This window comes from Arvicanthis niloticus, chromosome 9 (assembly GCF_011762505.2).
Source record: "Arvicanthis niloticus isolate mArvNil1 chromosome 9, mArvNil1.pat.X, whole genome shotgun sequence".
NCBI classification, from domain to species: domain Eukaryota; kingdom Metazoa; phylum Chordata; class Mammalia; order Rodentia; family Muridae; genus Arvicanthis; species Arvicanthis niloticus.
In genome coordinates, this window is record NC_047666.1 from 26748491 (window position 1) to 26762650 (window position 14160).

The 14160-nt window shown below is 46.8% G+C and overlaps 1 protein-coding gene across 1 annotated transcript in view; it reads right to left on the reverse strand.

Moving 5' to 3' along the window:
- Nucleotides 1-14160, reverse strand: part of Antxr1 (ANTXR cell adhesion molecule 1) — a 196633-nt gene that overhangs the window by 76358 nt on the left and 106115 nt on the right. Inside the window, 1 exon segment of the mRNA XM_034511386.2 lies at nt 783-878. Coding sequence (XP_034367277.1) covers nt 783-878 — 96 coding nt within the window.

Genomic DNA, 14160 nt, shown 5'->3' on the forward strand with positions numbered 1-14160 from the left:
AACTTTCCAGAAACCTCTGAATGGGTCTCTGTGGGGAGGCTCTCTTTTCTGCACACTGCACTCCCATCCGGAAACAAAATGACTTCATCTAGCCACAGTCAGGATCCCTGAAGTGAGTGGTCAACAGAGTTTGGAGGCCACTTGAAACCCTGGGGTGCAGGCCAACATTAAGTAATAAGGGGCGGGGCAATCAATAACATCACAAACAGGAGATACTGTCTGTCTCCAGGATCTTTCCTTACACAGGAAGCCTGACTTACAAAACGAGACAGCATGAAGACACGCTAGCTGCCTTCCCAGGCAACAGGGACTTAAACCAGAAAAATTCATTTAAAATTATTTTGAAAATTGCAAAACAATCCTGCCTTGGGTGATGATTCTTCCTGTAGTGAAAAGTTTATTTTGGGAAGCATTTCCCACAGATATCAACCCAGCGTCATACAATGTATCAATGGATCCCAACCCTAACAAAGTGTTTTTGGATAATGACAACTCCAGAACTGTCTGTGTCCTTTCCAAATACTAAATACAAATACTTTAATCTTTGTTTTCTGTATTTACAGGGCTGTACCAAAGGCTTTGCCATTGGTAGCCTTGCCCCAAGTCCACGCTGACAGCTCATAGAACTTAGTGACCAAGCCTGGATTATGCTGATTTGTATAAAAAAATATAAGACTTATCTCTTACTGGTACAGTTACTGGTCCATCCTCCCCACCCCCAACTAATGTACCTAGGGTTTTCATGTCTCTTTGCCTCTTGGGCCTGAGGCTGGTCCACTTACCACTGTGCAGCAGAGGGGCCAGAACCACCAGAGCAGTGCCAAGGCCAGCAACAGGAAGAGGATCAGCAGTGCAATCGCCAGGATGGAGCCGTCCGACTATGGGGTGAGGAGAGGCTGGTCAATGAGGTGGAACACGTGGGGTCTTCCCTTTCACCCTCCACCCAACAATGGAAGATGTGAGGCCTAGATAAGAGCATAGCACACTGCACACCTGAGTCAGACTCCACCCATCACTCAGGGTCAAGGCCGTACAACACGCTCTCTTTAGCTGAGTTTCAAGAGAAATAGACTTAATATTTTAGGGTGTCCCAGATCTTTATTTTGGGATCATCCTGAATGATCCATCTCACAGAGGTAACTAAAGAATGCTCCTTTGTCCCTGAGTGTTATCCCCATCTTGGGGACAGATTCCAAGCCCCAAAGTCTGGGGTTCTGGCCACCTCCTGGATAATTCAAAATAATCTTACCTCCTACAAAGAAGTGTTTGCAGCAGCCTTCTAGGCTGTGGGTAGGAGGTTTAGAGTCATTATACCACACAGGAATGGGGACAGGGCTATTTCTGCCAATCTATAGGTAAGGCCATGAGACTGGCAAGCACCTCCTGGGACTGTGTGGGGCTGGCAGGCAGCAGAGGTCAGTATTAACCACTTCTACACGTGCCAAGGCCATCCTGGGGATGGGCACAGTGCATAGCCTGAGGTGCCTGTCAGGTGATAGCAAACATAAGTCCCACTTGTCACCAGCTGGCTGTGTTCCGAGGCTGATGGTTATGGAAGCACCTGGGACCAGGAGTCTAAGTCTTTCCCCACTAGCCACACAGGAGCTACAGTGTCCTGGGGCCATAAGACACTGCAGTACACATCAAAAGCCACCTGAGTGGAACTGGTAGCCCCACCTTTGGCCTAAGAAGCCAATCAGGGATATTTTCTTAGATAATAATACAATTAAAAAAGACAACTGCACAAATTCTTAATGTAGAATTACCAACCTATCAGCTACTATGCTGGAATGTGGTGTCGAATAACATTTAAAGAGAAATAGTTCCTGGGATGAATTTCTGTACACCTGAGTCAAGAGTAAGGGGCTGATAGAGTGTCTTTGACATTTACTAACAATCTCAACAATACCTTTTGTTTGTTTTGAGACAGGAACTCATGTATCTCAGGCTGGCTTTGAACTCACTATTGGACTGAGGCTGATCTTGAACTCCTGATCCTTTCACCTCCACCCCTCCCCCCACAAGTGCTAGAGTGCCAGGATTACAGGTATCTGCCCCACACTGGGCATTTTCACTGACAGTTCATTTATATGTATTGAGATGTTAAAGTACCTTCACTGGCAGGCCAATTTACTTCTTTTTAAAAAATCTGTATTTTCTATTTCCTTCAAAAATTTTTTCATAATGAGAAATATCCCAAATGGCTTCTTTAGAATATTCATGGGGAGGGGTCTCCTCTTGGACATCAGAGTGTGAGCACAGGGAAGCTCGTTCAGTCAGTGATCTGTGGGATTCACAGATGGGCTCAGGAGGAAGGAGGCTTGCAACCCAGCTGTATGCCACCATGACCCCAAGGGACGTCCATTCACAGGCTCTCAGAGTTGCCCCTCTCCCACATCTACACAGCGGGAGGCTGGGTGGCCTGTCCAGGGTGACCCCACAAGTTAGTGGCAGAGCCAGGATATGAGTCACTCCTACTTTGAGAGCTCAATAGGGCTCTGGAAGAGGTTTAAAGGCAACTTTCATTCCCTGGAACTCTCTGGAATGTCTTTGACCAAAAAGTCAGGGAACTAAACACCCTTGGCTCCAGCCATAAAGCCAAGGTTTGGGAATGTGGAATTGTCTCTCAAGGGAGCCAGGCCTCAGGCTCAGGTGCAGGGCTGGGGAGTCAGAGTGTGGGGTTGGGGGAAGTGAGGTCCTCCACAGACAAGGCCATGGCAGGAAGGCCCTTTGGGCCAAGGCATGCATACAGAAGTCTGGAACGGAGCATGCAGTTAGTGGAGTCGGCAAGAAACCATGTGTTAGTTAAGGGACAGTCTTGTGTCCTGTCTGTCTCTGTATTCTAGGTGACCGAGAAAGGGAAGAAAGCTGCTGCCTCTATATCAAGGAGCACGGGACAGGAGTGAGAGGAGAGGACCAGGCCATCCCATACAAGTGATCACTTCAGACTCCAAGCTAGGGTTTTCCTCTGTTTCCCCATAGCAACCAGCACAGGGAGCATTTCAGATCGTAAACCTGTCTGCACTTGGGATAATAAGTGGCTTGGTCACCAAGAGGCTTATAAAACTGCAGCCTTCCGTAAAGGCTGCAGACTACAGCTATTCACATTATGTTCACATTATACATGGCACCCTCCTCCCTTGTTTCTGCCTCAGATAAACTGAAGCAGAGGCTGAGACACTGTGTAGCACGACCCTACATTCCTGCGGAAGATGGGGCTGTTTCTGTGGGCAGTGAGAGTGAAGGTGGTGGTGGGGTAAGGGTGGGGAAGGTGGACAATTTTTAAGGAGGACATCAAGAGTGGATAGCGTTGGCTGGCTCTGCTGCAGCCCCTTGGGAGTCAAAAGTCCCCCTAATTGTAGTAGAGGAGAAACAGTGAGTTTAGCAAGGAGCCCTCCCCACATGCCAAGGCATGGATTGGGGTGTTTAAATCTTGTCTTGTCCCTTAGAGAAAGCTGCTGCCTAAGTCCCATACGCTTCCTGAAGCTCTCAATGCCACATTCGTAAATGTCGCTATCAAATATGAAAGTCGGAACTTTGTCTTCTAGAAACTTAGAGCTAGAGCTAATAGTCCATCAGGAACTGGAACACACTGCAGGTGTCTATTGTGTCTGTACTCTGTGTTTAGTGGGAAGCTCAGGGACACAGGACCAACTAGACATGACCAAAGTGCTCAGTCTGTGGAGGGGATCTAAACAGAGCAGGAGGCATGGGTTACTCCATGGCCGTATACCCAGCAGGGAACAAAACATATTTCTCCTAAAGCACTTACATGCTTATGAAAAGAGGATGGTAACAGTGATAAGAATAATTACTAATAATGTATAGGGGTTATATATTATTCTTTCTGTGTCCTAGACTAGCACATTTCATTCCTATTGATAATTTGATGAACTCTCAACTCTATTTTCTTATTTTCCCCACTTTATGATTAAATATATGATGGCAAGAAAATCCAGAGAAACTTGGAAGGCTTACTGAAAAGGCCATGTTTTTGTTTGCTTTGTTTTGTTTTCCCATATAGTCTTGGAGTCTCTTTGTAGCTCAGGCTGGCCTAAGTTTCCACTCTTTGCACCTCAGCCTCATGAGTGCTAGAGAAGCCAGAATTCAAATGTGGGCAACCTGGCTCCTGGGTATAACCAGCAGGCTCTAGCCCTTAGCAAGCTAGCCTGAGCCAAAGAACAGTGCCCTGGAACCAGCACTTCACACAGGAGGTGACTCTTGGGTAGGCAGTGTACTGGCTGGTTTTGTGTCAACTTGACGCAAGCTCAAGTCATCAGAGAGGAAGGAGCCTCAGGTGAGGAAATGCCTCCATGAGATCCAGCTGTGTAAGGCATTTTCTCAATTAGTAATCAAAAAACGGGGGAGGCACCATTCCTGGGTTGGTGGTCCTGGGTTCTATAAGAAATCAGACTAAGCAAGCCATGGTGAGCAAGCAAGTCACTAAGCAGCACCCCTCCAGGTTCCTGCCCTGTTTGAGTTCTTTCCTGGATTCCTTCAATGATAAACAATGCTTTGGACATCTAAGCTGAATAAACCCTCTCCTCCCCAACTTGCCTTTACAACATGGTGTTTCATCGTAGCAATAGAAACCCTAACCTGCAGGGGCAAGGAGAGACTGGACTCCTGCTCAGAGGCAAGCTCAAAGTTTGACTTGTGAAGGTGTGAGTGGGAATCCACATAGGGGAAATTCAGATGTGTGGAGTCAGGTGGAAGGCAGCTGGAGTGGCTGTGAGAGGCCACTCAGGACAAAGGAAGGACTGTGGCTTCTGTCCACACAGAAGGAGATTCTCCTATCTCCACTCTTCCTCACATGCCAAAGGGTAGACTCTGTCTATAGCCAAGAGTTATCTGGAATGTTTCAGAATACACCTCAGACTGTGGCCTAGCACTATAGAAGGTGCCCTGTCTTGTGTTCCATGCCTTGCCCTGGGGCAGACTGCTTTGGCTCCTTTGTATCTGACCTCTAACATCACGCAGTGATCTTGATTTACTCTTGGCCTATTCTGTTTTACATGACACCTGCTCTTTGAGAAGAAGAAGGAGGAGGAGGAGAAGAAGGAGGAGGAGAAAGAAGAGGAAGAGGAGGAGGAGGAGGAATAAGAGGAAGAGAAAGAAGATAATGAGAAGGAGAAGGAGGAGGAGGTGGTGGTGGTACTGGTGGAAGAAGAGGAGGAGGAGGAGGAAGAGGAAGGGGAGGAAGAGGAGGGAGAGGAAGAAGGGGAAGAAGAGGAAGAAGAGGAAGAGGAGAAAAATAATGAGAAGGAGGAGGTGGTGGTGGTACTGGTGGAAGAAGAGGAGGAGGAAGAGGAGGAGGAAGATAATGAGAAGGAGAAGAAGGAGAAGAAGGAGAAGAAGGAGAAGAAGGAGAAGAAGGAGGAGGTGGTACTGGTGGAAGAAGAGGAGAAGAAAGAAGAAGAGGAGGAGGAGGAAGAGGAGGAGGAAGAGAAGGAGGAAGAAAAGGAGGAGGAGGAAGAAGAAGAAGAGGAAGAGGGAGGGGAGGAGGAAGAGGAAGAAGAGGAGGAGGAGAAGGAGGAGAAGGAGGAGGAGGAAGAGAAGGAGGAAGAGGAAAAGGAGGAAGAGGAGAAGGAGGAGACAGCAGCAGCAGCAGCAGCAGCAGCAGCAGCAGCAGCAGCAGCAGCAGCAGCAGCTTCTTCCTGGATGAGCATCCAGAGGGCTCAGGGGCTGCCATTGCACAGAGCTTGACTCTGGACCAGTGTGTGCTGGGCCTCTGCCCTGCCTGTCCACCAGGCCTTTGTGGACACACTGAGGGCCCAGTGGGGCCATTTGGGCCAGTAACTGTCCTCAGTTAACTGTGTCTGCCAGGTCCTGTCTTAGCTGGTTGTGTTAAGTCGGACCATGCCCTACTGTAAGGTATTAGATATTACAAATGACTGCGCTTTCTAATTTTTAAGTCTGTGCATTGCTTTAGAAGACTTAATTTTCCAAGTATCTTTTGATTCCATTTTGAGGGAGAAGGGTAAATGCACCTCTTGTATGGACCAGAAACAGCACCATTTGTCAGGCATACCCACCTAGCACGAACTGATGCATGACGTCTTCCTAGGCAGAGATAGAGCCACCCTATAAGTCATTGGAAATGAATTGCAACTATTGGGGGACATGGATCTACTAAAGTCATATTACGGAAACCAGGACCAAGAAGTTATTAGACACATCAGACCAAGGGAAGGGTGTAACTCCTTCCTCTGGACCCCATAAAATGACGGATACATAATACTTAGCTGGTATGGCTCCACACCAACCTATTATCTAATACATGTTGTATGTGTATCACAGACCAACAAGCAAAGAGTTCCCTGACTGTCTGTCTATGGACCTTCAGCTTGTTTGGGTTCCCTGCCATAGACATTGTCCACTCTGAGAGTGCCTGCCCATCCACCTCTTCACCCATTTGTTCCTGGACCTAAACCCACTATTTCCAGCTTTGGAAGCTGGCTCAGCCTTTCACTCCCAGCTGCAACATTGTTACTCACAGGCTGGGACTCCAGCAGCAGCCCCCTTTGAGCGCTGGTTCAATTCTTAAACACTCTCTTGGCACACTTCTGAGACTTCTTGACTCTGCTGCAGGCTATTTATCTTGTATTTATTCTGTAAACCACATATATGCATGTAGGTATATGGATTGTGTGCTGTGTGATATGAGAGTTAATATTAATCATGAAGACTGACATAAAAGGACCTGCATTTGTCGCAGCCAGACTACCTGGGTAGGTAGGTTATAAGACAAATTGCTGTCATTGAAACAGTTAAACTATGTGAATTATTGTTATTCAATAAATGCTGACACTGAAGAAAGACACAAAGTTGTTTGTCTATGCTTTTGACACTAGTGCCAAAGTGAAGCAGGTCATCAAGGCACCAGCCTGTTGGGGTATACCTTCCAGCTATGGAGTGCTGAGTTGTTTTCAATGAGCAATTTCAAGCCTGCTCCATCCTAAACTCACAGAGCAGCTACACAGTCAGGTGGCATTAAACCTGAAGGTGAGAGGTACTCAGCCGTGCTCCCTTCTCAGGAGCACAGTGCAGCTAGATTAGCATTTGTCTTTCAGATTCCACTGGCTTCTCTAGGCTCACAAAGTGAGGGCATCCTTTCTCTTTAAGACAAGATATACAAGAGGATTTAGATAGGCATTTGGAACAACGGACTGATGCTCTTTATCCTATTCAAATTATTGGAAGGAGGTTCAGAGTTTAAGAGTAAGCAGCCATCTTGCATGTCATGCCAAATACCATTGGATTTATGTTAGTTCTAAAATTTACAGTGGTAATCATTATAATTAGGAAAAAGTTTAAAGACACTTGTAGTGTATTTGGCATAATTCTAACCCTCTCTGGATGTTTAAACTTTGCATAGTGAAATTATGAATTTAAACAATGCTGCTCTGCTCAACGTTGATGTAGCAGATACTGGTGATAAAATTACCCATGACCTGAGGTCAGTATTTCTATTTTGGTCAAGCTTCAAGAATGGCATATATAGCTTGATCATGCTAGCCCTTTTTGTCCTGGGAATATTTTTATTCCTGCCCATCATGTTAAAGCTTGTTTTTAACAACATCAACATGTTGGCAGCCATAGTATATGGCTTGAAACTGAAAATGGACCCCTAGACAGAATTATTAAATTAACAGGCTGGCAAGCCAAGGACTGGTAAGGTTCTACACAGAGTCTTACCAACCTAAGACATGAGTGCATTGCTTTTGATAATTCATATTCCACAACGGGTAAGGAAGGCATTCTTGTCAGAACGACCTAAGACAGGCTAAGTTTTGTTTATGAAATTAAAAAAAAGGGGAGAGGCAGAGAGCTTTTGGGGCTGCTTGGCAGGAATACGACATTGGCCAAGGACAAGAAAGTAGGCTTCAAGCAGGAATTTGACATTAGGCTAGAACAAAGAAGTAATTTCAGGCAGGAATCTAAATTTTAGGCTAGAACAAGGAAGTAGGCTTCAGACATGAAAATGACTTTGGGCTAGGACAGGGAAGTTGGCTCAGATATTTTGGTCATCCCAATAAGCCCTTAGAAACAGTGATTATGGGAGTGTTCACAGAATTTTGTTTGTTGCCTGTTTGTTCTTTGACTATTTGTGTTTATTGTCTTGCTTGTTCCTTGAGTATTTGCATCTATTGTATTGCTAATTCCTCAACCTAGAACTGACCTTAATACTTGCATGTAATTAAAATGGTATAAAAGCAAAAAGGAGGAGGGGGAAGGCGATAGGGGGTTTTTAGGGAGGGAAAATGGGGAAAAGAGATGGCATCTGAAATGTAAATAAATAAAATATCCAGTAAAAACAAACAAACAAGCAAACAAACAAACAAAAAAAGACAAGGAGGTCTCTCTCCCATGGAATGGGTCTCAAGTTGGGCTAGTCATTGGTTGGCCATTCTCTCAATCTCTGCTCCATCTTTATCCCTGTGCATCTTACAGACAGAACAAATTTTGGGTTGAAGGTTTTGTGGGTGAGTTGATGTCCCCCTTGCTCCACTGGAAGTGGAGGTAGCTGTTAGTATTCTGTCTAAACTCCACCTCCACAGTTACCCAGCAACAGCCAGGTATGTTCCTCCCCACAGTTACCTGGCAACAGCCAGGTAGGCCTGGCCCACTATAAAAGGGGCTACTTGCCCCCTCCTCTTTCTCTTAATCTCTTAATCTCTTACTCTCTTGCCTCTAGCTTCTCTGTCCCCTCCCCCCTCCCCTCTTCCCTTCCCCTCTCTCTCCACATGGTCATGGCTGGCCTCTACTTCTCTACTCTATCTCTCTGCTTCTACTACCCTCCTGGCTGCCCTCCCCATGCCCTCAATAAACTCTATTCTATAGTATACTGGGTGTGTGACTGGTCCCTCAGGGAGAAGAGATGCCTCTGCATGGGTCTACTGAGACATTCCCTTCCCCCATACCTCTCCACACACCCACAGAACACATTCTCTTTATCTCTATCTTTTAATAAACACTTCAGTAGCCACTTTAGTCTCCATGTCCACTGCTGGTAGGAGTCTCAGCTAGGGTCACCTGCACAGACTCCCAAGAGCCTCTCCTGTTGCAGGTCTCCAGCTTGTCCCAGAGATGCTTCCTCATCGGTTTCTGTCCTCACTCCCAGCTCTCTCCTCATCCCTGTTCCCGCCTCACCCAGTTCTCTTCTTCCATCCCCTTCCAACGACTATTTTGTTTCACCTTCTGAGTGAGATTCACATATCCTCCCCCGATACTATTAATGATACTCTGCTATGCTTGCAGACAGGAACCCAGGAAAACTGTCTCCTGAGAGGCTTCATCCAGCAGTGGATGGAAACAGAGGCAAAGACCCACAGCCAAAAATCAGGTGGAGCTTGGGGAGTCTTGTGGAAGAGTGGGGGATAGAATTGAGCAAACCAGAGGGGCCAAGGACAACCATAAGAAGACCTACAAAGTCAACTAACCTGGGTCCATGGGGGCTCATAGAGACTGGGACAAACCAAAGACCATGCAGGGGCTGGACTTAGGTCCCCTATACATTTGTAGCATATATGTAGCTTGTTATTCATATGGGTCCCCTAACAATTGAAGCAGAGGCCATTTCTGACTCTTGCCTGCCATTGGATCCCCTTCTCCTAACAGGATTGCCTGGTTGGGCTGCAGTGGGAGAGGATATGCTTAGTCCTGCTGCAACTGGAAGTCCCAGGGCAGGTGGTACTCATGGGGGGCTTCCTCAGTCTCTGAGGAGAAGGGGAGGGGTAATAGGGGGAGGAATTTGTAAGGGTGGGACTGGGAAGAGAGGAGGGAAGGAGTAGGGGATGTAAAGTGAATAAATTAATTAATGAAAAAAAAGACAAGAAGGGCATTGTATTCAAAGGTAAAGATTTGCAAGCATAACAAATGAAACCTTCTCGTATCTGGTGGGTAGAATCAAGGGATTTGGCTTTTTTACACACAGTGTGGCGTGGGGTGAGGGTTGTGGAATCATGCCTGGGCTTGTTTGCTATGGGAGACAGAGGCCTCTGGATGGTACAAAACCTAGCACTTCTGCTCTTTTCTGTTTTGTTTTGGGAGTTGCCTTAGTTAAAGGAGGAGGAATTAGCAGGAGCCTGGGGTTGTTCAATGTAAAGAAATGTGAAATGTCTTCAAGCTGAGCTTGTGCTGGGATTTGGCCCGATGCCTTTGGTCTGGGGTGCAGCCAAGACCAAGAGCCAAGTCTTCCTGCGGGGCCTGGAAACTGTGCTGGTTAAGGCTGGACGAGTCCTTCTTTACTCCTGAGGTTTCCTCCTGTGTTGGGGTGGAGTGTGTGTGACTCCAGGTCTGTTACTTCCCTCTACTCACAGAGCAAGTAGGGTAAGAGCACAGGGCAGGCCTGGATCTGCCTTGTCTCTTGGGCATGTGCTGCCCCAGGGTGGATTGCCCTGGCTACCCTACTCCAGCAGGTTTTGTAGAGCCTGGTGCTTTCATGAGCTCTCTAGAATAAGAGGGGAAAAAAAAATCTTCCTAGGGCCTTAGCAAGCAAGGGGCCCCAAATTCTAATAAAGCAGTTTTGAGTAACTCACTCAGTAACTAGTGTCTTCGGTGGCCACATCCATGCCCAGCGTGGGTTGATAAACCTGTTCAACATAATTCCAGCATTTTCAGTCACACTCGGCCAGGTTTTACCCCACAGCCTAAAGACAGTGTTGAGATTCTCCTATGTCAGTTCACTCACAACTGAGGCAGATGGAAGGGACACTTTGCCATCCGCGTCTTTAACCTTAGCGTCAGTCCTGGTGATTGCAGCCATAGAGTTTTGAGAAGCTTGTTTGTGTTCTAGGAGATGGGGGTGCAGCAAGTGGTGGTTTGCAGCAGTTCCAGGGTCTCTGCTAAGTTGTATAGTCTCAGTGCTCAGAGTTATTTAAGCCACTCGTGTTTTCAGGGGCCGTCCTGTCTGGCAGACACTTCACATTTAAAATAGATAAGATTCTTATCCGTTTCTGCTGGTGACCCCTGAGCTGATCTAGAGTCTCCATAGGGCACCTGGGGGCAACTGAGGACATGGGGCTCCCCTCTTCCCTTCCTCCCACTATCTCCCCTTGTCTGTTACTCAGCTGGTTGTCTCTGAGACACCACTGAGAGCCCCAAAGAAAAAGAGACCCTCCCTCTGGCCAAGGCCAGCTCTGGCCACCCACTTGTGACTTGCACAACAATCTGCTTGTTCTAACTGGAGCTAACTGGAGCTGGGCCTGGTGAGGGGGGCATGCTCAGTCAGGAGGTGTGAGCATGTGAGCTTAGCTCTGCTTCAATGGGACAGACACTCACAGAGTCAGCAGAGGGCAGCAGGGTAGAGGGGCACAAAGGGCTGCACCCCACTCTCTTCTCCCTCTGGCCAGGGCTGTGCTCAGTAAGAGTCACATTCCAGCGCTCTGAATAGGAATGTAGAGCCTTTCTAGCTGGCTGCTCAGAGCCCTGCTTCCTGCCCAGACAGAACTAGTGGAGCATGGGCAAGTTTTATTTTGAAAGATGAAATTTAAGTCATTTTATTGCTGCTGAGAAGCTCTGGATGGGCAAAGCTGGAGGCCAGAATCCTCTCTCTTGGAGCTGTGTCTTCTGCTGTTATTTCTGGCTTATCTGCCACCCCTGTCCCCTCACGTACCTGGAATTCTATACCCCTGCACCTGTGTCTGTTGGCCCACCTTCACCATCTCTTATCCTTTCTTTCCAGACTCTTCCCAGGCTTCTGCTGGCATGTGGCTTTGGAAAAGCCAGCACATCTATGGAGCCATCCTTCCCCACTCCCCTCCCTTCTCCTGCCATTAAGAAATCTTTAATTTCCTTAACTATTAGCTTAACCATTCTGAAGTCTTCATTTTGGTTGCATTAGGTTGACATGAGGTCTGGTTATTGGGTCATGTGCCTCACAGGCCCATCCCTGGTCTGTTGCTTCTTTCTTTCTAGCCCTTTGAGAAGTGGCATTTTTTTTTTTTTTTTTTTTTGGCAGGTTCGAACTGTCATCTAGACACACAGATGATGAAGGTCTTTATCTTGAGCCTAGACTAGACTGGTCCCCCCCCCCCCCCCCATTCCTCTTCCCACTAACATCTCAGCACAGTGATCCAGGCTGAGATTGCATTTCCCCCTCAAACCTGCTTGCTCTCATCCTCTGTCAACCCCAGCAGGAAACCTGAAGTTAACTGAATTTTCTTTTTCTACCATTTTCTCTCCCCAGTTACCATTTGCCAGTGTATCCTGTTTCTCTGACCCACATCCTAAGTCAACCTGCCTCCACCCCTCCACTGCCAGGTGAGGTTTAGGATCTCCAGATGTCCTTCCTTACAGGTACAAAATCCACCCCAGGTTTTCAGTATTCCTCTCTCCACTCAGCACTGAAACTCCTTAGCCTGTTATCAGTGACTACAAATATTCCTAACATTTGAGAATTTAGGGGCAATGACACACCCCTCTCTTTAGAAAAGGACAGTTACATGTACATACAAGTTCACAAGTTTCTTACTAAAAGTTCAGGGAATCCATCAAATCCTTAGAACTCAGACCCCCTTGAGCATTCTGGATGCACAGTTCTGGTTCCTCCTCACCAGCCTTTTCTCCACTGCCCTCCAAACCCACTTCTGACTTGGTGCTTTGGCAAAGCTAAGTGGGACCTGGTGCTGTGTCCACATTGCTTTTCTCCCAGCTTCTTCCTGAGATACCTTTTCTAACCTTCATTGCATGGACAACTGATTTTTGGTGCTAGCTAAGACAAAAGTGTCTAACACTTATAAAGCAACTACTATGTGCTTGGCCTTCTCAAGGCACTCCAGAGGTACAGAAGATGGTAGTTTTTGCAATCACAAACCACGTAGCTGGACAGGGAAGACAGAGTAGAGGGTGTCACTGCTGGACTCTACGGGTTGTGCTTACATTAATTCTGTCTTTGGATTTACTGTATCTTACAACAGTGGCTCTCAACCTTCCTAATACTGAGACCCTTTAATACAACTCTTCATGTTGTGGTGACCCCAATCATAAAACTATTTCATTTCTTCTCCATATCTGTAATTTTGCTACTGTTATGAATCACAGTGGAGATATCTGATATGCAACTCTCAAAGGGTCTTCAGGGATTCTTTTCCCATGAGGGAGCTCCCAGAGTATACATCAGATTTGGTCTCTTTTCTTCTTTTAGGCACAGTACAGTGTTTCAAATGGAATGACTTATCCAAAGGAATGACTGAGAACGGCCACTTAACTGTTGGCTAGATAGGAAGAAATGAGAATTCAGCAGGTAATGCCTGTCATGTGTCTCCTGAAGCTACATCCCTGCCACAGACCCTTGCTGGAAACAACCCTGACATCCTCTTGTAGAGAGCTTGGTTTTGGATTCAGAAGGTGACAACACCCTAGAGCTCAGAGCAGGTAAGACACAAGCCAGGGCACAGTCTGTGGCAAGTCGAGACAGCCCTTGGCTGGCCTTGGGAGTACAGTGAAACTGGGGGGCTGGGAGTGGAAAGAGGAGAGGGCATTCTGGAGGGAAGATGATCCACAGGTTCATGTGCAAGGCACAGGGAGGATAGAGCAGGGTACAAAATGAAGGATGCTCACACAAGCAGTATCTGTGGCAAATTGGACTCATTCTAAAATTTTAATGGCTTCCAGGTCTTCTTCTTGAAGACACATTTGGCATATATCTAGGCTGGGCTTGAACCTTCTGTGATAATCTTAAGAACTTCAAGTGTTAAGGGTGCCTTTTCTAAGTTCATGAATTCGGGTAAAATGAGACTGCTTTCATGCTTGAGAGCAAAGCCGCTTTCCTGATGTTGGGTTGCACTAAAAAGAATCCTAGGAATATTTTGGTTGTCACTTATTCAAGTACTTTTTAATCTTGGAAGAAATTGAACACAACATTAAGCTCCCTGCTCTGGGCGCTGAGTGAATGAACACCTGCTTCAGCAGCCACAGGAAGGCAAAGGAATGTGGGCGGGTTCCTGCAGCTGAGGCACTGGCTTTGGGGAGAAGTACACTGCACTTCTGAATTTCCTTGTGGCTCTAGTGCATATGGTGACACAGCTGTCCCTGGAAAGGGCAGGTGTTTACCCCACGAGACTTCGCTGTTCTATAGGGGAGAGAGGGAAGGATGTGCTTGCTTTGGGGTTCTAAGGTGGTATGATTTGTGTCAGTCTCAAGTAAGATCATCTTTAC